The sequence below is a fragment of the Balearica regulorum genome, chromosome 15 (genome assembly GCF_011004875.1).
Source record: "Balearica regulorum gibbericeps isolate bBalReg1 chromosome 15, bBalReg1.pri, whole genome shotgun sequence".
Classification (NCBI taxonomy): Eukaryota; Metazoa; Chordata; class Aves; order Gruiformes; family Gruidae; genus Balearica; species Balearica regulorum.
The window spans coordinates 12,090,469-12,117,817 of NC_046198.1; the positions used below are offsets into that span (position 1 = coordinate 12,090,469).

Sequence of the window (27,349 nt, forward strand, 5' to 3'; positions counted from 1 at the left end):
TTAGGACTTCTAGCCCATGACATATTCCCTTTTCAGAACTTACATAAATTAGCAAATGCTATGGCAGGAGCCACAACGGCTCAGTTCTCTCTTCATTTTACTCTTGTAAGATACCCCTGAAAATATACACTCACTTTGGAGATTCACAGATTATTAGATGAAATTTCTAATTGGTATATACCAAGACTGTTAAGGCAAATGTTATTTGAAGTTGCAGAAATCTTGTTTCTATTTACCTTGTATCCTTGGTTAATTCCATTGATGAACTGTTGGGGTGGAGGGTTCCAGAAGAGCTGGATGGTTGTGGAGTTCACAGCTTCGACTTGCACGTTCTGCGGTGGGGCTGTAGGCACTGCTCCCAGTCAGCAGAGAGAGGAACAAAAGAAAACAGAACAGAGGAGGGATGAGGTGACAAAAGAGAAGGTGAAGACAGAACCCATTGACTGCCACTCGTGAGTCACAAAGTAATAACAACCTTGAGAGAAGGATGCGCTTCTTGTGAAACAGTAACCAGCAATGATTTGCAAAGCAGGGAAATTGGGTTAATTTCTCATTCTGTATTGGAGATTCTTTCAAGGGGAAGGGATGAAATGATTTCTGTAGCTTATTATTCCACAGATGAGTTTCTCATAAAGACTTGAGAAAGAAGCCAGGTAATGACAGGTGAACCCACGTCTTTCAATTACCCATGACTGCATGGAGCAAGAACAGTTTCAGAAAGAAATTTCTTGAGTCTTTTAATGCCGCCCAATTCCCCAGATCAGACAAGCAAACATGGAGTTCACACAATTAAAACTCTAATTGTGAGTTATAATCTGGAGACAGCATCTGTTTATTATTTACTACTGTTTAAAGAATTAGGACCAGTCATATCACACGCAATAAAGATTTTTCTTGGGAATTGGAGATGTTCTCATTTTATCTTGATATGATATTCATTCATGTATATTGAATTGATTATATATATTCTGAGCCAATACATCCTCTAATCTACTAAAAGTTGCATAAACATTTTATGCCAAGTATTTAATTAGACAGATGTTTTCTCAATACAAAAGAAAGCATGGAACATAAATGCATACTGCCTTCAAACAACAAAAAATAACTCTGAAATATTTTGCCATTTAATACAATGTCTCTTTAAATATCTTCCAGGCAATTTCTTCAACTTACTGCTTTAGGATGTCATTTCTATAGTTCTCAGAGGAAAGAATAATAGACAGGTCTATTTTAATGAAATTACCAAGCTTATAGCAAGTTTAAGAAGAAAACTGCTATCTGAGTATAAAAAAAAAAAGGACTAATACCCTTTGAATCCTATAAAATAAGTTTAATAAAGCTTCGTAAATATTACTATTGACAGCCAGGTACGTTTGTATTCTACAAAAGAGGAACTATCCACAAGGCATTTTGAAGCCTGGAAAGCTTTGTTCCTTCTGCTTCCGAGGGAAAACTTCCATCAAAGCCCACTGACCTATGCTTCTGAAAAGTATCCACATTTCCCACTGAGAAATGGTGGCTTGCTCCATACTTTTCAAAAACAGGTCACAAACTTTTAAAGCTTAAAATGAGTCTTTATATGGAGAAGAAATCAAGACATTAAGTTCAAAAATGTAAAAACGCTCCTTTTTCCACCCAAAGCTATGTTTGTTTGAAAGCAGCATAAAGGGGCATTCATTATTCTTAACTGGTCTACAAGCTATGGTGAGACTGCAGTCAACAGGACAAGGACAGTGTACACTTATCAAAGACATCCACAACCTAGAAACATCAACACAGAAAAATGGAGAAATGCTCAAAGATGTCAGGTTTGAAATGACAAGAACATCCACTTTCATGCCCTGGGTCACTAAAACTCCCTGGTGTCTACAATGGCTTGAAAATTTAGCTCTGCACATTTTGTTTAACCTCAGAAACTGCGTATTACTCAGAATTTTCTTGCCCTAATTTAAAACCTGATGTCACCATTTATGAACTATGCATAATTATTGAGTTCTAAAACCAGAATTTATCTGATACTACTCTAAATTTTCATTAGAATCTGGGCCCTACTTGCTGCCATGTATCATAATTCCCTGTATGCTTTTGGAAGGTTATAATATTATCTTAATGACCTGTAGACATCATAAAGTTTTTGTAGTTAAGAGATTCATCAAATCATCCTGATATACAGTCATATACATTAAAGTCACTCTACAGTCATAACAAGCTGCTTTGGCTACATTCCCCTACTAAATGTATTTTTTCTTATTCATCATCTTTGATGAAACTGTTTATTATGAAAGTCACAAGATGAATTTCAATTTGCTTTTGTGTGTAATACTTTGTATAATTAACAGTTAAGGTGAATAAGATTTTTTTAAACAAAAATTCTTACTTTCCTGCATATTTACATATTCAGATATTGTAACTGCCAGAGATTTATTATTGCAGAAGAAAACTGTATTAGAAGCCTTCAAGTTAGCTTGCTATCAGAAAGTCACATGGCTATCACTGATAGATTAATCTCCTGCCACAAGGGCTAAATCAGCCAAGCATCATCCTCTCCACTCATTCTTCTTCCTTCTGTTGAACCACTACATTACAACTCTATTTATATGTGCTACGTTGATTTTGTAACACAATTATTGTACAGAAAATCTATACATAACCCACGTGCTGCCCACTGACAACCGCACTTGAAGAAATGCAGAACTTGGGCAGCAGTAGGAAGAGGCTGGTATTCCCAGGGGATAAGAAACCCATACAGGTGACCTGAGAGTTAACAGTACAACCAGTCCCCAGCAGGACACTCCCACTGCCTTTATCATTTTCCTGAAACATGATTAGCATGCACATTGCTGCTTCATTTCTGTGGGCATTATTTTCTGCAATGGAGGATCCTGTGGATGCTGTACAATGAATACCAAATTTCCAGTGGCTTCAACATCACCAGAATTTTATTCTAAGGGTCTGATGAGTCTTTTAGATAAAATTCAAAATATTGCAATTTTTTTGAGATGGGAAAAAACCTACATCAGCAAGTTCCAAGTTTTCACTTGCAGTCCTTACAGTTCCCCAAAAAATCTAGGCATGCATTTTAGGATTGATTTACTACAGTTTTAGAAATGTGGATAACCAAAGGTATTGGTTGTTTCTTTTGAAAGGAACTTTTTTCCTTCATTAGGAGATAATTTCCTGAAACAACAATAAACTACCATAGCACAAAAAGTACCTGCTACAATAAGAAAAATGGTAAAAATTATGAACACAAAACATAAAACCTTCAGAATGTTGGAAATTATGATTTATATTACAATTCCTCTTTGGACATCTTCATTGAAAAATCAACATCTCCATCTCAATGAACACATTTAAAAAGATGGAAAGAACATGGCTCATCTGATACACATAAGCCTAATTATAATGCAGAAGACATAATATAATACATTTTTATATTTTTAATCAGTAAAATATTGGAATTATAACCTGAAATTTACTTCAAAGTGCCAGTATCAAGTTCTCCTTTTATGTCCTGATATTAAAGGCTTCTTTGGGTATTTGAACAGTTTTGCATTTAAAAAAAGAAAAGAAGTTTGACAGAAGCTAAATCAGAATTGACCTTCTGGTCACTTCAAAACTCAGATACTTTTCCAAGATCACGGTTAGTAACTTACTGAAACTGTGACTGTCCACATAAAGGATTTTCTAATTTAGTGGTAGATATCTACCCTCTTCCTACAAGTTTCTTGTTGTCAGGAAGCTACTGATGTCACGTAGGTACTTCAAGAGTAATTCCCAAGTATTTACATGCTCAGTTTTTAAATCTGTTCTTCATCATGTTTGCAAGTATCCCTAAAGCATGTCACAGTAGATACCCTTCTGGGAGTCATCTTGGAGTTGCAGATCAAATTGGTCAGACAAAACCAATTGTTACTTTCTTCCCGACAAAGTTCACGTGGTTGGAAATCTGTTGAGAGCTCAGCCCCAGGGACTGCAAGTTAATGCACAGCATTCTAAGTAGAAAAGGTCACGGAAGCACTCTAGATAAAAGCCATTAAAAGGGTTTGGCTGACGAGATAATTGAGAGAAGAGAAGGCATTAAGGTTAAGCATGTATACATGTAATTATTCTGTCTCCAGCTATGTGCAAATAGCATGTAAACCCCACAGAGATTGACAGCCAGACTACTGGTCTTAAACATAGATCTTCAACAAAAGGCTGGTAAAAAGTCTCCTACTCCTCCGGAGCTCCTGACCTTTGAGGTGGCAGCTTCCATGTATCAATGAGGCAGGCTCAGGAAACTCCATGTTTTTCTCTATGTGAAGATTTGGTTGTTCCTTTACCGCGGGTCACTTGAGGTGCTAAGCTGCACATCCCCGGTGGGCAGACTCTGCTGTGGGAGCGTGCGGTTCCTCCTGTGAAGCCCATTCCCCTGCACTCCCGGCTGACATCCTTCGCTGTGCTATGAACTGCAGCAGGTGCATAGAGCAAGTGGTCTCTGCAATTCTACACGTGCCAATATCTGAAAATCAGTAGTGCGAGATTTGGCACTAACTGATGAATTCTGCTTCTCGCAGCTGGGAAATGCCTTCTTCCTTTCTTGCATGCCTCTCCCAAGGACAAGATTTTACTTCTTTATTAAGAGCTGGCAGCAAGGGGCCTCACCAAGGCAACCGCTAATTTCACAACCTTTGTCAATTATTTTTTTTTTTAATAATAAAAAACCCCACAGTAGATGGCAAATGACACCTAACAGTGATAAAACTGAGGTACACAAAATCAAGCCACTACAACTCCAACCTGCTTCTGCACAGGAGTAGCTTGGCCCAAAAAGGCCATGGAAGCTCCAAGGCTTTTGGTAGGCTTCCCAAAGGAAATGAACGAGGATCTTTAAAATGTTTTTGCCAAGAAAGCCTAAGCAAAAACTAAGGGAAATCTCTTTTCACTGAGATAAAACTGAATGGTTGCCAAGGACATTCCTTATTCAGAAGTTCCTTTTCCAAGATTATTTCCAACATAATTAGAAAGTTTTCAGTTAACTATGTTTTCTGCAGCTCTTCTGTCTCAGTCCTTATAAATTTCTGATTCACCTCCTACTGCCTAGGAAGAAACCACTTTGGACCTTCCTGAACAGACTCATCTTGCTTTTATCCTTCTCTCCACACCATCAAGACTCATTAGTCTGGTGATTCTCCCACTCTTTTATTCAGGAAGGGCCTTTTGTTCAGACTTTCCTGGCCTTTCAAGGTGTCCATGCAGAGCACAGAAGGGAAAATAAAATGATATCAAACTACATGTTGAGACCTATGAACTTTAGAACATAAGACTGGCTTTTGGGATGCGCATCAAAAGAAAGGGCTAGCACTTAAAGCAGAAACAAAAGTGGGTTAATGTCAACACAAAATGCCTAACGAAAGATACGTCTCTACTTAGAAACCATGCCTTGCCTGAATCTAAGGAGTGGTGGGAGTTTTTCAAAGAGAGAGAAGTTCAGAAGTATTCATGCCAGTGAGATAAAAGGGACAGATTCAAAGTAAAGGATGGAAGCTTCTGCTTTCTAAAATCAACCTGCAGGAAAAGGTAAATATGTCCAATAGTACAGACCAGAGACAACATTGTCACCATCCAGAAATGTTCATACATCTCACAAAGGTATTCTTATCTGAAAAAGTACGGGGAAACTTCAGTTTTTCATATGACAAGGAAAAGTCCTGCAGGACACTGTTTAACTAAGTAAAAATTGCCCTATGCAGAAGGCTGGCACAAATCCCTGTGAAAAGTAACATCAAAGTAAGGAACAGCTGGAGAAAGTCTGATGAAGAAAGACCTATATATACAGAGCATGAAAGGATTAGGCTGAATATCACTCTGAAGACTTTCAAGATTTAGAGACAGTCAAACTGTCTGACCCCAGTGCTAGGGTGTTCAGTGCTTTGCCAGTAAGTCTTTCTGACATTTTATCTAACTGACATTATGTGCTAGTTTCTCTACAAATTTAGATCTTTCAGCATCTTGCAAGTTTGGCTACATTCTAGAAGTTGGTGATTTTCGAAGAGCTTTGAGTAGCTGAGTAGTTATCAATGGCTAAAGCAATGCCAGAGGACTAATAAGGGATTAATGGACTGGGTTCTGGTATCAATCCACCATGGCCAGTCGATATTCCCTATGACAGAGATGCCAAATGTGCTGACCTGCTCCTGCCAATGGGCTGATCTGCTCCCAGCGCTCATTTCCTGCCAGGCTTTGACTGCATAGCACACTTGATTAATATGAGGTATTTCAGGTATTTTTCATCTGCAGACAGACAGGTTCTTGCCAGCATAGCTCACATCATTTAATGCGTGTCAGAATAGAGGCGGCGGCAGTGGTAGAAGGAGAGGGGGATGGATGGGAGTGTGTGTCTTTGACATTTACCTCTGCTCATATTAAAATCAGAATATGATTTACAAGGCAGTTTTACACATGGCTTTTTCTTACTCCCACTGGTTTGGGTTTGGGAAGGACGATCCAGAGCACGAAACAGCCATTGGCTTTTCCTGTCATTTTCCAACTACAAGAAAGATCAAGGAACGGGGTTTCGGACAGCAGTGCACTACATATGGAAACTTGATATTAATCCAGTTTCGAATGATACTGATACCACCCACCCTCGCTGCTTTTCAACTCCAAATGTAAAAAGTCCTCAAAATCTTTTTAGGACAGACCGTATGCCTTCAGGGACTTTGCACGGTAACCCAGCAAGGCATTCATTAGGAGATCCATGAAGTAGTTATTTACTGCTATAATTAAATACTGGTATAAAATAGGTAATAAATATCCAATGTTTCTTCTACTTCTACCCACCATTGAGTATTTAGGAACTACATAAAGACAAACAGGCCATTGCAAGTTGTCCTGCAGTCTAAACACTTGCTGATTGATATGAATGCAGGACTGACTACACTTAATTTATAACAGAGGATTTATATCCTTATAAATGACAACAGACAGCCAATCAATAAAGGATGATAATAACAGCACATAATATCAAGGGAAATTAGAGTCAATTGCAGGATTTAAGAAAAAGAGTGTGGAGGCCAAACCTGAGTCTTAATAGATGGAAGGTTAAGGTGCTATGATAGCTTAAAAGGCACAAATAAACAAAGTAATGAATTACAAGCATATTCACAAAAGAGATTAAAATTCTGTGTGCAATCCAATTCTCAGCAGAGATCTGGTCTTTAGTGGGATACAAAACATTAATCCTGGCTGCAAGGAGAAGACTTAAAGAAAAACATTTCAAGGTCTGCTATAAATACTTCTAGAAAGAGGTTGAGTGTGTCTAGACTCCTCTAAACTGTGAGGCTTTACATGCCCTAAGACAAAATATGGATAGCTTCCTTCTTTAATTGTTGTGGTTAATTAGTGTTGCATATGAATAATCTTGTCTTAAAGATCTCCCTACACCTGAAACTATATCTAATCATGTTCTAATGTACTCCTAGTAACAATTAACAAACAACTACGTTTTCTTCACTGATTGTAAATTAACTGATGTACTGTAAAACTGCAAGTTTTTAAAATAGTTTAATTGTTTTATGACCAATAAAGGAGAGACCATGTACTGTCCAGTGCTCACAATCCAGCACAACCCTGCAATTATGGGAATATATGAAAGCTTTAAGGGCCTGGTACTTAATTATGCTACGGATTTTTATACCAATCTAGAGGTGTAAACATGCCTTACACTGGTTGTAAAAAGTAATTACATATCCTTTTGTTGATGTAATTTATACTCTTCTTAAAGCACTTACCAGAAAGGAGCGGAGGAGCTGTAGCATAAAAATCAGGGCTTTAAAGATCATTTTATCTTCCTCTTTGCAAATGTCTGCACCATTCCTGAAATGCTACAAAACACCCTTTCTCCATAGGCTGTATTTCTTTCCCTACAGTTCCCTTACAAATTATTCCATACTTCTAAAACAAGGTATTCTGGGATTATCAGAACTAATACAGCTGGTTTACTCAGCTTTTGTCTCCTATATTGCATATGTGGTGCATTGCATATCCTGACCATGACAAACCCAATTCCCTGCCATGTTCTCTTTGACTCTCCTGGCAGAGTAACCTCAGCCCTTGCCTGTCACACGTCCTAGAATTTGATTCCACGGGACCCCAGCACTATTCAGCATTTCTATTTATTTCTTAGGCTGTGGCTGACTCCGACCTGCAAATGTGGTAACATGTCACCATGAGGGTCAACAAAAATAGATAGTTTTTTAATTCACTCACACCTTTTTCTACAACAGAGATAGTAGCAGAGTCTCGTCTTGCCTCTACTTAGGCATTTGAAATTTGTAGGTGTTTCCTACCCCAAGCTGTCCATCAAATTTGACTGAAATGACCATTTTACAAGTTGTTAGGTAGGACTATCCAAGAGCACATCTCCTCCTTAGGAAGCTGTGCTATAAACTCTGACTATAAAGGATATATTGGTCCGATGTGCTCACCTCCCTGCAAAGTGTACTCTGTCACAGGTCTGCTGAACGCTCCCAGCCCAGCTCCGTTGTAAGATGCCACCTGGATTTCATACTGGGTCCAAATGATCAGGTCTTTCACTAAGCAGTAGTTTATTTCTGCACTGGTGATGTTCTTATACTGGTATTCTCCAGGGAGGCCAGCCAGGCGATACCTACCATATGGAAAGAAAAAAATTGCTAGTTAATTAGATGGTATCAATTAGAGCAAACATCCTGACTAGCAAAACAACTTTCTTTGTGAAGAGGCAATATGCAAACTATTACAGCAGAATTATATAAAGAATAATGAAAAATAATCAGAAAGAACAGACTAACTCCTGATAACACCATATCATGTTTGACTGCTATAGTATTTATAATCTGATCTCACTGAGATTACATGCTCAGGGCTAAACAAAACAGGTATTTTATCCTGTTTCATGGTTGCAGAAAAATTACAGCTTTTTAAATGTGGCTTGTCCAGTAAAAGCTGTGATTTAGTAGAAAAAATAGCCCAGATGTGATTTTTATCAGGGTGCTGCTGTAAATCAGCTTGAGAAAAGGGGTTTTTTTCCTTCTCCTCCGAAATCTGAAAAGGAAGAGCTCAGAGGGCTCTGGCCTTCCAAAGTTTCAGGCATTGCCATCTCTGGCTTCCACCAGGATTTACTTTGCAGCATGATTAAATAAGGACGGAATATCACTGAGACTGAAGGATTGGTCAAGCATTGGAATTCCAGGAGAAGGGCTGTACCAAATACGGATAAGTATTTGTTAAACATCCTGACAAATTTTCTACTGAGACATGGGAAGCTGAAACACTGAATATATTTTCCCACGTAAAAACTGTATTGCAGAAAACAGAGCCCCTTTGATGTGTCTCTTTAGGCCAAGAAACTAAGGAGAACCAAATCATAGAAAACAAACAAACCTGGCAAATCTGTGAACGTGAATAACGCTGTTTGTTTTCCTTCCCTTAGGAAAATGATACAATGGATGCTTACAATATGCTAATTCACAAAAAAAAAAAAATCAGAAAAACAGAGGCCAAGTAAGGGCCACAAGGCATTACTATTCCATGAAAAAGACAAATATGGAAACATTTGTATTTTTATTCACCACACAGCTTTTATGCTCTCTTATTCATCTTTTGCTTCACAGTAATCACCAAAAGCTTATTGACACAGGGCAATTTCATTGACATCTGACAGTCTGATTTTAAATTCATCTAAGTTAAATTGGTGCAATTTCTACAACTAGACAACTTTGTGTATTTCAGCCATAGATTTTGTTCTAAAGTCTTCTTGTAAAGAGATCAGATCTTAATCACTAACAACCCCTCTATTTTCTGCTGAGGAGCTGCTTGCCTGACCATTTTTTGGCATACTTAATATTTGTAACGCTACACCAGTGCGATTCCACTCATGAAATACAAATGGAAATAAATATCAGCCCTTAGCTAAGTTTATTGAACGTTTTGATCTTTTTCTACGTTAGGCAATATCTACCTTTTTCTTTCTTTTGTCTCCTGTGAAGGGTGTATGCTTCCTGGCAAAGTCAATTCTTCGGGCAGCAATGTTTTGTCTCACACCTAGCACACAAGGTGTAGAGTGCTCCTGTGATTTAATCTATTACGCTGTTAGCATGACAGCCCTCTAAAATGCAATACTGCCAGTGAGAAAAAGGGCAGAGGAAGGAGACCAGTTCAGAAATGTCATGTCTTCATGATTTTTCTCACCATGGACTTTGATGTATACTCCACATGACTTGTGCAGCGCACCTTCACTTTTAAAGATCAGGTGTTCCATCAATTTAGTATCTTGCATGTCTTGAGCATTGGGTCTCTGGGATGTATTGTGGTTTTCATTTTGTTATACCCTAATTCTAGAGAAAACAGCGCAGGAAGACTTTTCTTCAGTGCACATTGCTGTGACCACACAATTTAATGTGGAAGAACAGCCTGGTTTATTACCTGGGACAGTTGTGCTTTTATATGATAATCTTAAATTCCTGTCGAATAAATTGTTTCTCTGCTCTGTAGTCAAGACAAAGCATATAGACATCAAAAATGTTCACAGATTGAGCATAATGAATATGATCACTCTCTATTAAAATGGAAAGAGATGTTACAGCGAGGACAGGGATCAATTACACTGATGGCTGTTGTAGAAAATGCTTAAGTTAAACATTATTGAAAATGCTATTTGGAGAAAACAGAACAGATTGCCAGGAGGCAGCAGCTATGGGATTGCTTTCTCTCAAGAACTTAATGCTGAGACTGGATAAGACTCATTGGGAATAGCTAAGGAATTAATCCTATCATTGAGTGGACCAGTTTGAAGGAAAGAACTGTGCAAACAACACTTGTACCCTGTGCAAATAGGTACCGAGTCTCGTGACAGGATTCTAGCTATAGGCAGAAGTTAAAGCCCCTTTTCCCACCTGTCACCGATGACTGGCACAGCTTTCAAACTGAGTCCAGCTCTTAAAACTGCAGGCACTTGCACAAGTGGCTCACCACTGCAATAGGCTCTGTCCAGGTGACAGGGAGATTAACAGACTTCAGCTCTGCCTGCAGAGAGAAGGAACTTTCCAGCACTATTTTGGGAGCTCACCAACACTCTTAACATCACAAAAGCATTTCCATCCATGCCAGCAAAAGTAGGAGCACAGCATGAACAGGATGTTGGCATTTAAACTGTAGCATTCAGTTATCTTTTAGCAGGTCTGGAGGACACTGTATTAAAAATGTCAGCAGCGTGCCTACAATAGGCTGTAACCATCCCTTGGAAATATGTCCGTGGTGGTGCAACGCTTGGGAGTTTCCCCAAAAACTCTAACGCCTCCCTTACTAAAGGTGAGGCCCTAGCTGGCCGCTAGCACTGCAGGTTATGTAGGATGCCAAATGAGCTAGTAAGCTGTGGCTGAATTGGGTAGGAGTGAATAACTGAGTCCCAAAAAATTACAAACGGGAAATGCTCTGCAAAGTCTCTCAGTGTGGCAACACTCACTCCAACCCAATAAATCATGTGTAAGCAGAAAGACTGGATGTATTCAGGATTCCCAGTTACCTGTCTGAATCTGTTTCTCATTAATAAATACAGATGGGGCTGAAAGAATTGAATGATTTTCAAACCCAAATCAAGGTCTGCCATGAAGCATCTGACCTGTCATTCCCTCTCTCCATTTTGTTTGGCACAAAACAAAGTTTACTTATTCTATTCTTGCTCTTCCATAGTGCAGGAGCCCTGTTGTGTCTTTGATAAGTTTAATTAACCTTTCTAGCAGGAAGCTGAGATTGTAATAAGCAAATATACATCTGCAATGCATAGGCTGCACTGTACCAACTTCCCATGTGAACACTTTTAGTACTTGGTGCCTCGCTTCACTTTGAAAATGGAAAAAAGCTATTTGGATGTTGAAAGACTCAATAGGGAGCTAGTCCACTTCGGCAGTGCATTCGGAGCAGCTAACAGAGACTCCAGCTCACTGACTCTCTAGTACAGACAGCCTAGAACTTAAGTGCCTGCAGCCTTGTAGCCATTTGAGCAGAAATGTTTTCTCATCTGTAATAAACTGGGGCAGCCACAGCATTTGTGAATAATAACTAATATATTTAATGGAATTAGAGACAGTTTTTAATACACTCAAGTCACATCATTCTGAGTTCCCTCATGCACAAACAGATCTATTGCCAGGTTAGGACTTACCTTAGGATGTACCCATGAAGAACCCCATTATGTTCACTCTCTGGAGGCGGTTGCCACTGGACCATGATAGACTGATTGGTGCGCCCGCTGGCCACTATGTTTTTAGGTGGGGCACTGGGGGGCTCCTCAGGTAGCATCAACCTAAATACAAAAGAATGTGATGGAGGTGGGTGTTGAAATAAGTGATAGATAACATTTTATTTCATGTATCCACTTCACGTGAACCAGTTTCTTTTATCAAAGTCTGATGACTACAAAGAAATATAACGCTGATCAAACTGCTGAAGACATGCATGAAATAGTTACAACAAATCAACATAATAGGAAATCAGTTAAGCAAGCAACAAGACAGACAGCTGAGGTAACCTTATTCTCTCTGAATCACCCAGGCTGCTACAACTCTTTAAAAAGATTACAAGCCTGAACAAGTTAGAGCTCAGGTCCAGTGTCTGTGACTCCTTCCAAATTGTTTCTTTCAGCTCTTTCAATATTTTTCATATCAAACTTCTACATTTTGAAAAAGCCATTTAGAGTTCAGCTGTTCTGCAATTCAAGCTCACAGCAAGCTTTGGTTCACAGAAGAAGGGAGATGCATTTGAAACTAAATTTGATGAAGCCATCCTTCTATGTCGCATCTGGGTGAATTCCAGAAGTGACATTGCAATGATTGGGTGAACGCTGTACTCCTTCCCGGGCTAACTGCTGTGGCTTAGCACGAGAGCAAAAAAATATTTCCAAGATTCTGCTCAATTGATACTCTGTAAATACGAAGGCACCTCTCCCATCGTGTGCTGATATCCTGCATCACCTAATTGCCATTATCACCAATTACTGACAGCTGCAGAGCACTCTCCAGAGGCCTGGGTAATGCTAACTGTTCTGTTCCCCAATTATTGTGCAAAAGATAACTTGATTTTATTCATTCACAAACAATCGGCAGGTTTTTTCCTTGCAGTAATTCTAGGTTATTGTTCGGTTAGCGCAAGGGCATTTATTTTTACTGTACCTGCTGGTCTCAGAGCTGTACTGGCCCTTTCCCACCTGGTTAACTGCACACACCCTAAACTGGTAGGTTCGGGCTGGAGTTAGTCCGCTCACAGTGACACCGGTCATCTTTGGGTCAAGATTTGATAGGTGAACCTTCCAGGGAGAATCTGTTGGAATAATTTACATGTGAAAAAAGATAGAAGTGCTTGTTAAAAGCCCTGCAGAAGTGAGAAAACACCTCTGACTGCTCAGAGCTCTTTGTGCTTGTTTTCCTCAGAGGAACTTTGGGAAGAAGTTTCTTTTCAGCAGAAGAAACCTTCCTGTCAGCCCACACGGTTATGCAGATTGCACATTTGTCTACTGGAAAGTGATGCTGCACATGTCATGGCATAATAAATAAAAACTATATTCATTAACATTTTAATAAAAGAGGAAACAAGCATGATAAAGACAGATGGGCTGTGTATTTCACAACCCATCTGTTTGGCAGGCCATTACAACACCACACCCGTGAGTGGCTCTGGTGGAAGGACCGTAATGAAATTCACAGTCAGTTTGGAATATCTTCCTACCCAGCTTGCAAGCAGGTGTAGAAGCATGACTCTCTCTGCCAAATCAGCCCTTTGCTGTAAGACCTGAGAAAGCTTCTGCTGCGGATTCTACATGTCTGCAATTTTTTTTTTTCTAGAGATAGTATATGGCATTCGGTCTAATAATTTCCTGGGAAGATTCCCTGGTATAAACAGCCCTGGCAGCGCTATAAAACCCTCACTGTCAGTTCACATACTTGACATATCGAGATCCTCTGATGCCCAAATTACATTTTCAAGTTTTCAAAGAGGTCATAAATGAAACTTGTTGAAAATTAAATATCCTGACTTCTTTTCTTCATAACCTGATGTCACATATTCTCCCTGAAGTCATGACTGAAATAGTCAGGGAGAGGTGACATTTGGTCTGTGTTGCAACAGTACAGCAATGGAATCAGCCAATTTAAAGATTTGTTCAGTTTTTAAATAATACCAGCTGTTTTCATGCTCCCTGCTCAAAATTACTAACACTTCTGGAAATTACTGAGGAGCTAGCTGTAGATTTTGGCAACGTATCTGTGCATGTTGCTCATCAGCAGTGCATTGCAGCTCCTGGCAGGTCACATAGATGTCTGCCTGAAAATGAAGATGAGATGTCCCAAATGAGGAAGGCTGCTAAACTTCACACCAAGATGTAAACCACTAATTTAGTGCTTTTCTGGCAGATTCCTTTGCAAGTCCTCTAGGGTGTGATGCCAGTTGGGCTATAAACACTGCATCTTTGAATCACTCAAAATATATTTAGTCCAGTAACGACTTTCCGAGAACAAAGTCTTTTTTAACAGGAAAACTGACACAGCAGAATACTGAGAATGCTGGAGAGGGACATTTGCACAGCAGTCAAGTTCTGTCCTTGACAGTTGTTGTTGATTTACCAACAGTCACTTTGGCTGCAAGAGCTTGATGGCAATTCATCTCGGTGAACGTTGAACTTCTTTTAGAAAGACTTTTGAAGGAAGCGCACCTATGTTATCTAGAAAAGCATTGGTTAGGAGTTTTTTGCACCCTAGTTCCTTCTGAATTTTATCAAGTTTCTCTTGAGACTTCACAAACAACTGTTCACCTTGTTACAGGCAGAGTGCACAATAACAAATCGAGGTAAGCCAAAGTTAAGGAATGGCTGACTTAGTACATTGCCTGAAGCAGCTTCCTGAGGAAAATGGAAGAGTAGACACCAACAAGAAAGTGAAATACCCTTGTATGAGCTACTTGGGTAGTGGTCCATTTCTTAGAGCATTTAATTTGTTTACTGCTAGTGTAAACACCACCTGAGAGTGCTTAACCCAAGCAGCTCAATGTAGTGAGCAGTTTGATTCAACAACAGGGCCTATTAATCTCTTCAGCACCTTGGGGCTTTGCTCTGTTTATATGCTGCATCTGTAGAATACTTTATTTATTCTTTTTCCTCTCCTGGTGGAAGATAAAAGATCTGGCAGGAAGAGAGATTAAACTGAAAACTAATATAAACGAAGCCTATTCATCTCCTGGGCACTCTGATTTGTAAAGGAAAGGGGTTTGGGGAGGATTTGCTCGCTCATAGAGCAGTGGATACAGTGAGTGTGCAGAGTATCTTTAAAATTTAAATGTCAAGTCTTTTTTTTTGACAATCAATAAACTAAACATTTCGAAAGCCTGTTCTCCCTCCTTAAATACACAACAAACCCTAGAATTGTACAGAAGTTTCTTTTACCACAGAGAAGAGCAATTCTGACATCGGAAACATGCCATAAAATTTTCAACACCGGCTCTCCTCCTCCAGGGATGACTGTCACTCCGCTGTCCTGGGAAGCCTGGAGAAGCTCCATGGCGACAAAAGACTTGCCAGGTCAAACTATTAAATAAACCTCTGCTAGATTGAACAGACTGCTAATCCTTCATTTAAGTTAAGCTGCCCAGAGTGTACCCTGGGCTTTGCTTGCTTGCTCTTCCACTGTAATTGCTACTGTCTGAAAAACTTCCACGTTTAGCTGTCTCTGGTCTTAAGGATATTGGGCATTTTGAATTAAGTCTGATTGCCTCTCCAAGTTAATTTATTAGAAATGAAGAATCTCACAGGCTACTCTCTAAGTTTATAATGTGATTTGGAGGTTTTTAGAAATTACTTTTGTTCTGTCAAGAATTTTTGGATGCACTTGTGATACGTTTAATAACTCTGGATACTCACCAAGAGGCATGTTTTCTATATTTCCCTATCTACCTTACATTTCATGCATTAATTGCAAATTCTTCAAAAATCACTTCTAATTTTATATTACAGATTAGATCTACCACAGAAAGCTGATTTTTTGCAGGTTTGGAGTACATTTCCATCTCCCTCCTTCTCCAGGGGATTTTGCATAGGCGGTAGTATTGGAATTTGCCTGTACTGCTGGAGTTTACAGGATACATCTTTCAAATCTTCATGACAATATGATATTGCAAAAAGTTCAAATAAAAATTAAATGTTTCATCCTTTATTCGGTAGGACTTCAACAAGGTCTACTGATGGCCTGAGAAAAAGTATCTTTTAATACTATCATATCTAGATCTGAGTCACAGTCATAACAAACAACACAGTTTTACTTTGGATTTTGAAAATATTTATCAATAGGTTCAATTTTTATCATTTGAATATTCCTACCAAATTCAGGATGAAAATTCACAGGTTTTAAGTTAAGCACGTATAGATGCTTTTCATAGGAGCTTTTATTATCTTCTCATTGGCACAACGTGATGAACCTGAGTTATATCATTACATCACACAGCACAGATATCCCAGAATACAATAAAATAAAAATGGGCTTTTATCTTAATTGTACTCGGCAGAATTCTTTAAGTATTAATTCATTTCTTCAGTTAAAAGACTATTCAGAATATTTTTTGATTAATCTCTGAAATCTAAACCTCTTTGGAATAAAATAAGCATATCCCCTTCTAACTCCATGAAGATACTTCATTGGAATTCCGAGGTATATCACAACAGGGGCTAAACAGGTCACAAAACATCCAAAAATTGTATTAGTGCAAATGACAGCAATGCATGGTACTATTTATTTGAAAATCCTATTTCAAATTAAGGTTCACATTCCTGGCTCTGTGTGGGCAGGAATACTTAATGACTGTGTTTCCCTAGAACTGTGTTTTTCAAATTAGATTATAAATTTGCCCCCAAATGTTTAAGGCCATAAGTCTCAAGTCACCCACAGATACGGTCTACTGTGACTACTTGTAATTTGAGAATTATTGCATTGTGCCAAATACATTCATTTGAAAAATTAGGTGACTAGAGTCGTTCATATTTCCAGCAATTTATGTGCACGATCTGCCACTGTTTTTTCCACTAATTAAAATAAGGTTTTTATATCTCTTTACTGGATTGATAGTAATGAAAAGGAATTCTAATCCATGCCAGGTGGAGTGACACACCTCTCTCTAATGCAGCTAGTAATTAGTCCCCTGAAATTTACAGTCATTATTTTGAACCCTCTTCAGCTATTTCTCTGAAACAGATACTGTGATTATGTATTCATTTATGGGACGTGCTTCAAAATGTACAATGGATCCTAAAGCTATTAGAAAATTATTCAAAGCAAAACAGCTAAAAAAATGCACAAAACTAGGCTACGTTTTGGCACCCATAACTGCAAAGCAAAATCCACGTATTAAAACTCCACGGAACTAAGAACAAAGTCTCCTGTGTGGCTTTGCTAACTGGAAAATAAACCATAATTTTGAAGGCCCTCCCTAGTCTTTACGTGGGTGAAAGCAAACGGGGATTAGGATGTTAAGCATATTGCACGGCTGCTGACAGCGAAAGAGCTACAGACACAAGCAGATGAGCTCACGGAGGGCATACGCCGACTCCTCGACAGTTGCTCTTTCTGAGGCACAAACAAGACCGACAGAAAACCTGAAAGGAAATTTTCTTTGAAAAGTAAAGAGAGATTCTGCATAGTTGTGTCAGACAAAACTCTACCTACGTGAAATCAAACGTCAGCTTCATTCACAAACATCACTTGGGATGGGGGGGGGAACACAGGAAAGGTGGTGTTTTCCAAAGGAGTAGGTCTGTAGAAGCTAAATATTAACCACACACTACTGAGATCAAAATAACTCTAAAAACCAAACACTTCAAGAAAATAGAAAACAAATCAAGACAGTGACAGTACACAGACATTAAAGTCAACTTTCCAAACCAAAGTCACTGTTGACATTGTTCCACTGCTCTGTTGGCATCCGTAAAGCTGAGCAGTAATATATGAAATGAGAGAACAGAGCAACAGTGGAATATTGAAGGGCTTAGATTCCTCTCTGTCCTACTTCTATGAGTAACCATTTAGACATTGCACATAAAAGTAAATAAAGACGAAAACTGAAAAGACAGCAAGATCTAGAATATTTCTGGGAGTTAATGCTCAATTCACAGTAAACCCGGTCTGTGTTTGGTTTTTGCAGCTGCAAGCTTGCCGAAGTACATATACCTATGATTTGTGATAATGAGACTCTCTCAGTGGTAGATTGCAGTGCCATCAGCCAAAATTATTGGATCTATCACGGAGTGAGCAAGGGTTCACAGGATCCTGTGGAGTTCTGAGGGACTGTCTGCATGATTTCTGGAGAACTATTGTTGATTTTTGCTGAGCCTTCTACAAATTGCAGTGAACGAATTATAGCATTTTCAAAATGATGGCACATTTACCCCATTCCTATACTAGAATAACTGCAAAGCATCCTTGCTAGAAAGGCACTTGAAGCCCTTTCAAGCTTCTTGTGGCACTGAGTGAGCTTCCTCCTGTCTTAGTGACTCTTCCCAATCAGCGCACCCAGCACAGGACCCAAGCGCGTACGTTCTGCCAGCTCTGTGCTGTCTCTATGTAAATACAGCCCCAGCACCTTTGCATCACGTTCCCAGACTGGGAGTTTATTACCTTGTCGTTGTCAAAGCCACTGGGTAACATGAAACACAAGGGTAACGTCCTTGGGTGAAAGGACAGGTAAGGAAAAGCAAAACGGCAGTTCCTGGCCTGAAGTCAACAGGAGAGGAAGGAGAGGAGAGTGACAATAAAAGAGAAGGTGATGATAAAAAGGTAGAGAGGGGGGCTGAGTGCAGAACACCGCGTTTTCTGAGATACTTATCACAAAATGATCAGGAGTCTTTGCTCAAAAAGAACTGTTTTAAAGGACAGCAGTCCCAGGCATCACTTGGGATTTCTGTTAGGATTAGAAAACTGCACTTTGCTTAACAGATGTCAAGATCATCAGTTCTGGGACCTCCACACTGAAAACTTACACACTCCTGCCTGCAAAGCAAAAGGGTTGTATGTGATCTGAAGCTCAAGTTTCATCTCAAGCTCTCTGTGTGGCAAAACAAACTGCTACTCTCTAGATAATCAGAAATCAGGACTGCTTCACATTCAGTTATGCAGTGGCTAATTTCCACATGTCAGAAAAAGTGATGCTCTTAATTTTTTCATCAAGAATCAATTGTTAGGCTTGGATTTCCAGCTCCTAGGGTGATAGAGATTAGAAAGTATTGCCAAGGTGACCGATTTCCATATAACCTCATCTTTCCATCAACTCCTAAAGAAGCATTAGCAATGTCCCTGAATAACCTTGCAAACTGAGAGCCAGAGGACCAGACATACGGCGTGACAAAACTGTGAGAAGCGGCAAATTACAATGACCAGGGTTTGTAACCCACAAAACTAGATGTTTAGTTATCTCACAGTTAAGCACCCTCACCACCTACCTAAAAGAAGGGTGTAAAATGATAGCCTGGGGAAAAATATATGAACCCATATACAGATAAGATAGTAGCTCCTATTGACATTCAAGTTTGTTCCTCTGACAGACCATCAGTTCCTTATATTATCATACTGCCTGCATTTTGAGGTGAAATTGGGGCTCTGAATGCTTTAAGATATCTATGAAACCAGAGCAAAAGACAACAATGGGAAGAAATAAAATACTGCTATTGTACGGATGTTGAATAGAAGCACTGAGGAATGAGCTGTTGCGCCTCAAGTCTGGCTGGCAATGCTGGAGGGGGAACTAAGGCTTTCCTCTGTAACAATTCCACCATCTCAGGCCTCTTTTTTGTTGTTTAACTCTTTCAGCATGCGAATAGTTGGGTGTAAAACCCAGGGCTTCCCCTTCGTGCACACTCACTCTCATTTAGCAAACAACAGTAATATTTTGTTGGTAGCTCCGGTAAAAGGGGAGTCTGAAAGGCGGCTGAGTAATTAAGAAGAACATGAGGTTGAAACATATTTGACTTTACTCACTATTCTCAGAGAGCTCGACCACGTAGTAGAGAACAGGGCTGTTTCCATCAAAGGGGCGCACCCAGGAGAGCATCACGCTGCGGCCGTATGACGAATTTAGAGCGGCCAAAAGATTCTGAGGGGAATGAGGCAGCTCGCTGTATGGAAAAGAGAACGAGAGAAAAACCAGCACAGAAAAATCAATCTACATTCCATTCAGCTACAGTCTTACAGGCAGTTAAAGGCACATGACATCAGACTCATATGATGAGTGATATAAAACTACCAGCAGCTATTGTACAATTAAATAAATGAAAGACATCGCTGAATTCTTCACAATTTTATCCTATTTGGAAAAAAAAAAAATTATGCTGAAAGTCCCAAGGCTGATGCTTAGAACAGCTAATGGAAATGTTACTAAATGTGGAAAAAAGCCAATTTTCATATTGTTTTTGATTGAGACAAGTTGGTCAATAAAGTTCCCCTCTCGCTTTTTTCCCCTTCTTACGATGATGCCCTAGCAATGTGACAGCAGTAATACATATAAACAGTAAAACATATGGGAGATATGATTTAACATGGAATTTTTCATACTCAAGGAAGCAGAAGACATTGACACTATCCATATAGAGCTACTAATCAAAATTACCATATGTATTCTTAGGCTACAGAACAGCTTGATTTACTCGCGGATTCAGGCTTATCCTGCCATGGGTAGAATCTTTCCTTCCTATAATAAGAATTATTTTGGAAGCACCCAACTAGAAAATGTAGTGAAAATGCCTGCAGAAATCCCATGGAAATACAAAATGAAACATTAAAAAACAAAACAAAAAACCCCACAGTGGCTCAGTTAAAACGTGTAATTTCTCCACATAAAGACAATTTGTAGAAAAACATTTCATTTGTACTCATTGCCTGAAAGTCGGAGGCTGCATAGTGTGGTGAAAAAACTAAATTCTGCAACATCCCTTAAATGCTGATCTGTATTAAGGGATAAGAGCCCTTCAGCCATTATATTTGAGCTGATTTCCGCTCCTTATCATCCTGGTTCTTAAGGAGAACAATGCCCTAAGGTCCTAAGGAGGACAGTGAAGGTTTTCACCCATTCAATCTACTGCTGCTCCCCAGGACAGTGGAACGTGCACCACTGCTAATCTGCTCTGACCAGAGGAGAAAGTCACAAGGGTACGTCACATGCTTAATTTAAAAATGTAATAATTTCTGATTGTAATGTATCATGCTACTGAAGGCTTGGTTCTTTAAAAACTACAACTCCTTAGTCACTCACAAAAGTAAGTACAGACTCTGGCTTTAAGCCAGAACAATAAATATGTCCAGGGTTTGGGTTTGTACTGGAAGATTGAGGAGCATATAGAGAGACAGACAATAGTTTTATTATTTTTCTGTTAAAACTGTGCATGCTTTTGTTTACATGTTTGAAGCCTATGTGCTGTGGAGTTACCATAAAAAAAAGAGGTTGTTGGAAGAGCCAAGGAGGGGCAAGAAAAACACACAGATAATGACACAACACAAATGGAAGACACTCACCTGCCCTCCTCTCTGTAGGCCAGAAGTGTTGATGCTTCCTAAGGCTAAACCTGAGACTCAAAGTCTCATTTGACTTTAAACACCTAGCCAAATTAGCAGCACAGTCACCCCAGGCTCTTTCTGTAGTAAACATGGAATGACACCTCAGGGTGTGGTTTAGATCTTAACTTCATTAAATCACTCGCTCAAGACCCCTTGATTATGAGGAGTTTAGGCTGTGCTCTCACTTAGGTCTGGGCATGCACCAACCACGCTCCAGAGTTCTGATGCACAGACAGCTAAGGCACAGCCAGTTTTAGGCTAGAAGGAACATCAGGCACAGGAAGGAGTACGTATGGGCTCAACAGCAGCAGATTTTGAACACAACACTGCAAAATTTTGGATAAATGAGTTTAGCGAAGAGGGGGACCTGGAAACAAAGTAGGAGGGCAGCCAGATGGCAAGACATAATGGCAGAATAAGCCTGTGATTTGAAAAGTGTGGAGTGGGGGTGTAAGACATGGCCATGTACCCAGGGACTACACGAGTGTGCTGCTTAATTTTGAAAGAAATGTGGAATTATAATAAACATTAAACCTCCACTTACAATTGATCATTATGTCCTAAGCAAACTGGTCGGAAAAGTGTTTTTGTGATTAAGCTGGCAAAGGAAATTACTGAAGGAAAGAGAGTGAAACATCTTGTTGTGACACGGCTCCTGGACGTCCCAGTCCTCTCTCATTCACACCAGACCCTGCGGGGAAGAGCTCAGAGATGGGCTATGGCTTCGGCTTCTGCCAGAGGACAATGCTCACACAGGGAGCCGTGTAGGAGGGATGGCTGAGGGGGAGCTTGCAGCAAACTTCTCCCCATGTCACTCCTGTTCTGGGAACTAAATAAACACTCCTGGAATATATTAAAGATATTTCCAGGGTGTGCATTTACTAGTTAATCTTGTTTCTCCACACGTTTAGAAGGGTTGAATTAACAGCTCATTTGAGGACAGAGGCTACATGACTAAGACTTTACAGCTCAATCTCTTTCTCTTTGGGTACAAATCTCAGAAGACTTCTGGAGGAGAGGGGACATTCCCTTCTTCATGTTTTTTAAAGCACAAATTGAGTTTAAACATGGGGGTTTTTTTGATTAGGATTTGGCTGTAGTTGATTATTCTCTTAGAGTGACACAAAATGATAGTCAGTCAGCAGTGTGAAGGAAACGGGCACTTTCTGTTCAGACAGAGATTGAGTAGCATGAGCTGCAGCAGCCATACCTATCTCCACTAATATCATATTCTTTAGCCATATGTGTCCACACCGAACAGCAACAGATGGTGCTTACAGATTTAAATCCCTCAAGGCAGACATAACAAGTGCCTAAGAAGCACACCTGGACAGAAATAAATATTTTAAACTACAAAGACATTTCAGCACAGAAGTGTACTTCTCTCTTTGTAGTATACAAAAGCAGAGATTAATAAATAGCAATTCTTACTTTAGCAAGCACTTACACTTTGTCCCCTTCTCATTTGCTACCACATACTGTGTGGAAGGGATGACAAATGAGACCTGTACCACCATCATGAATATTCACGTTCCCAAAAGAGATCATTGCTTCTTTTTTTCCTTTAAGAAAATTACTTTTCTTTGCTGATAACATCCAAGAAATCATTGCAGGGAACAGTAGTTTCAACCCTTCTTCAGGATGAGAAGGAATAGAACTACTCAAATTATGACATACCAAGAAAGTGGATTAGGTTTGGTACAATAACAGCCAGGGTGCAGAACGGCCCTCCATCAGACACTGGAAGTTTAATTTCAGCATTATCGTCTTTCTGGTTTTTATCCATTGAAGCCCCAAACAGGAAATATCTGAAGGTTTTTCTATATAGGATATCTTAAGACCTCACTCCTTTAATGCTGAAGAGTTGCATGGAGGCAAGTTTTCCATAACTTACTTTGTATGACAGCAAAATACGTATATGGACACTTTTAAATCTGTAATTGATAGATAAGCCCAGGGTTAATGGCATAGCCGCCAAGGTGACCTGAGGGGATTCTGACAAAGCAATTAAAATAGCGGATTTACAAGAAAAGAACATGAAGTCATTGTGACAACCTAGGAGAGAAATATTAGCTAGTTGCAGATGATACATGTTCAAAACAGAAACCCTAATGTTTTGAGTCTGCTCATCACTGCCAGAGGGCAGCTGAAAAATTCACTCCGCAAACACAGAGAGTGTTTTATAACATTAGCTAAAAGCAGACTATTTGCTGAGGGAAATAAACCAGACATGGTTTGGAGAGGTTTCGGAGAAAAATGGTCCAACAGCAGGTAATTAGAGAGACTGTGACTGAAGAGGGGATTACTAAAAAGGCAAGGGAGATTAAACAAGTTTTCTTGTCAGTTTATAAAAAGCCCCGTTCCTATTTCATAAATGATTTCCTAAATCAGGTCCACCATACAAGTTTTATTCAGGAGCAGGTGGTTCATCTGCTAGACCTGATAACATGGTAAGAAGTTGGGGTAGGAAGCCTAACAAAGCACTCAGCTCTGATGGCTTTGCTCATAAAAGTTTATAATGTTTTAAATTAAGAAACATGTCATCTGTTGCTCAGGACTTTCCAGTTTCTCTTGCAAAACAATTCTCTCCCATTTCTGAACACAGGAAGGATACTTGCATGGTATCCATGAGTTTTGAGGCTTTTTGTCTCTCGTAGGCCTATAATGAGGTGGATTTTTTTTGAAATTAAAGGCTTGCCAAGTCCCAGAGTGTACAGAATTATTTCCCATTTCATTTTGGTGGTCACCACAAGCTCAAATCTACAGACAGCTTGGGAAAGGCTTTTGAATTTTATGCTTTCTTTTTGCTAAACCCACCTACATTTTTGATATACCTTCAATGATGAACAAACACAATTGTATTTCCAAGTGTATTTCCAGGAGGTATTTCTCTTTTGAGTATCAAGTACATTTACACTCACAGCAGTGAACCTTACTTCTTGGATGACATCTCAATAGAGAGCTTGGAAAAATAAATAGGCGCTTTCTTTCTAGTGAGGAAGGAATAATATATTTAAGTTTGACATCCTTCCTGTTTTCACTCCCTGCAGGAAGGAAAAGAGATGGGCTCTTGGAACCATGGGATATGGGATCCAAATGAAGATAAGTTTGTAATGAGACATCACGTTGATTTGTTACTCTGTGTTGATCTTACTGATTTTATTTTTAGTAATCAAGCTATTTTTTTTATGGGATATATTAGAAAAAAATTGGAAGTAGCAGCAATTACAAATACTCTAGTAAAAAGGTTATCAAATTCATGTATAAATGATTGACAAAGGCAATACTATGCATTCTTGGCAACCCACTGGGTTTTATTATAACTGGTTAGCTCCCCTCTCCTGCTTTTGAAGAAGACAGAACAATAATAGTTCTTTCTCTGGTGAAAGAGAACTGAAAGAAGATGAACTTGCTGCCAGGAATAAATTGTCTATTTTTGTATTACATTGTCCTTCCCATATTTTTGCATAGAGAAAGAGCCTAAAAGATTTTACTCTATGTTGTGACATAACAGTGGCTTGTACAGGGCTTTGATTTTCCAACAATGCAGCATTACCATACTCTTCAGTCACATTCATACAACAAAGACATTCTTTAGTATGGACTGCAGACAGGCTGATATTGAGCAGCAGGTATCATCAGGCAGAGATAGTGGTAATTCTGCATATTTTATATGCACTGAGAACCCTCAGGATACTTTGAGCTGGAATCAGCAGAGTTTCCCATCACGTGAGTGATACACTGTGATAACTCAGCTTATGCAGCTTTAGGAACAAGCAGTTTTTCCTCTATCCGTATTTCAGTATGGTATTTACAGGACTATAAAAGTAAGCTAAATGAACCTAGGATGTTTCATAACACACAATTACTTTCAGGATCAAATCCTATGGTTTGGAGGAATGCAAGAGAAGCACAAGCTCATCATCAAAAGACCTGCAAATGTTTCTGTATTTGCAGTCAAGAAGCTCTGCTAGGAGAAAAAAATGTAGTAAGTAAAAAAATTAAAATCTATCTCTTGCAGAAAAGAAACATCGCTCACAAATGTTTTACCTCGTGCAAATCAAATCAAGTGATGTATATGAAGAATAAACACATTTACAGGGAAGACAAATGAATGAATGGAGTATCTTGACTAGCAATTAGTTTCTGTGCCCAAGTACCATCAGTGCAAAATTGATGAGCAAAGTAACCTTTGGCTGCATTTTAGCAAGTTCTTCATTAGTTTTCTGGCTTTCCTTTTCAAATATTTTATTTCTTCATAGACACGCTGAAAAAAATGATCCATCCTGCTTGCACTACCTATGCACATCACGCCGTGCTGTCATTGTATGTTCTTCTAGCAAGAAACAGCACCTTGTCCCCCAAGCCCATCTTCCAACAAGGGAAGACAAAGGAAAAGTTTTCTTTCCTTCTTTCCACAGACTAGAAAACCAGACCACTTAGAGATTAAATAACTGAAGGTCACCCTGAAGGTCAATGGTTTTGACTTGAATCAGTTTGAATAGAAATCAGTAACAAACTTATTTGTGCCTTTGGAAATTTCTCTTGACATGCCTAGAGGTAGAGGAGGGACATGCTAGTTCCTGGGGGAAAAAAGGTGGTGACACAATTGGAGCTGTCAGATACAGCTAGGAAGGCTGCCATATTATCTGTTGGTAGCCTGCTCCAATCCATAATTGGTTGAGAGGCCTCCTCTCAACATTTGTCTGACATTAGTGCTACTCAAGGCACTGAAGTGTAAGTGCTCATCGATGGGAATGTACATGCCCTGTTTGTTAATGTTCTGCACAAGAGAATTACCTGGGAGAATAGGGAATGTTATAGATCTGTCATTCGTATACGAACTAGAATTTAATTTAAGCTTTACTTCAGACATTTCCTTTCCACATATTTTCTTCTTCATTTCACTTCTGTTGTATCATGTATCTCTATTTCTCACAGATTTGTGCTGCTGAGCCAAACGATAATGATGAAAGCTGCAAAGGAATGCAACGGGTTTTGGCATTATTGCACTACCTGCAGCACTACTTTGAAATAAAATGTCACAATTCAAGGTATGATTGAGTGACTTAGCAGTTACTGCAGTCCTCTAAAAGAGCAGGTCTGATATATTTCTTTAATTCCTCCAGGAAAACCAGGTGATAGGCAACCCGCAACAGAAGATCAGAGGAAGTAGAGACACAGAATTAAGAGCCAGTCCCAGTGCATGGAGAGCCAGCCAACACAACTGGAACAAGCTGGGGTGCAAGAAAGGCAGCCTCAGCGATGGACTCGAGATGTGCCTCTCCCGGTTGGCTTCTAGCCTGAGTTTTATGGAGTATAAAACTATTCCTCACTGGTCAACAGGGAACTGCGAGTAAATACATCCAACTGTGCTGTACTGGGTTGCATAGGGCATCTTTTGCTATTTAGGATTAACAAATAGTCAGACTGCTGAAGTGTTTAGCAGATATTTATAGCTTTGCTTCAAAGTCCAGATTTTCACATTCTTTTCAGTCTTTACTCCATAATTTTCTGCCCTCCATTCAAAAACTGCCTCAGAGAAAAGCAAGTATGGTTATATAGTAGCAATATATTTTGAATTGTCTTCTGCTCTTGGATGCAAAACAGCAGTAAAACGCACTCCGGGAGGAGAGCTGAGGAGTGCTTAATTAGAGAAAGAATGTATGACCGCTCTCTGAAAATGGGCATCTGATCTAGCCTTGGCACTATCAGAATAATGCTGTATCAAACAGCCCTCTGCATTGCAA

General features: G+C 39.4%; 1 protein-coding gene across 3 annotated transcripts in view; it reads right to left on the bottom strand.

Annotated features, from left to right (window-relative positions):
- Positions 1 to 27,349, bottom strand: part of SDK1 (sidekick cell adhesion molecule 1) — a 407,664-nt gene that overhangs the window by 103,977 nt on the left and 276,338 nt on the right. For all 3 annotated transcript variants that reach the window (XM_075767122.1, XM_075767124.1, XM_075767121.1), the window contains 5 exons: positions 20,028 to 20,164; positions 13,194 to 13,341; positions 12,188 to 12,328; positions 8,472 to 8,653; positions 237 to 352 (listed from right to left, as the gene is read on the bottom strand). In XM_075767122.1, the coding sequence (XP_075623237.1) occupies positions 237 to 352; positions 8,472 to 8,653; positions 12,188 to 12,328; positions 13,194 to 13,341; positions 20,028 to 20,164 (724 nt within the window). The remainder of the gene's footprint in view (positions 1 to 236; positions 353 to 8,471; positions 8,654 to 12,187; positions 12,329 to 13,193; positions 13,342 to 20,027; positions 20,165 to 27,349) is intronic.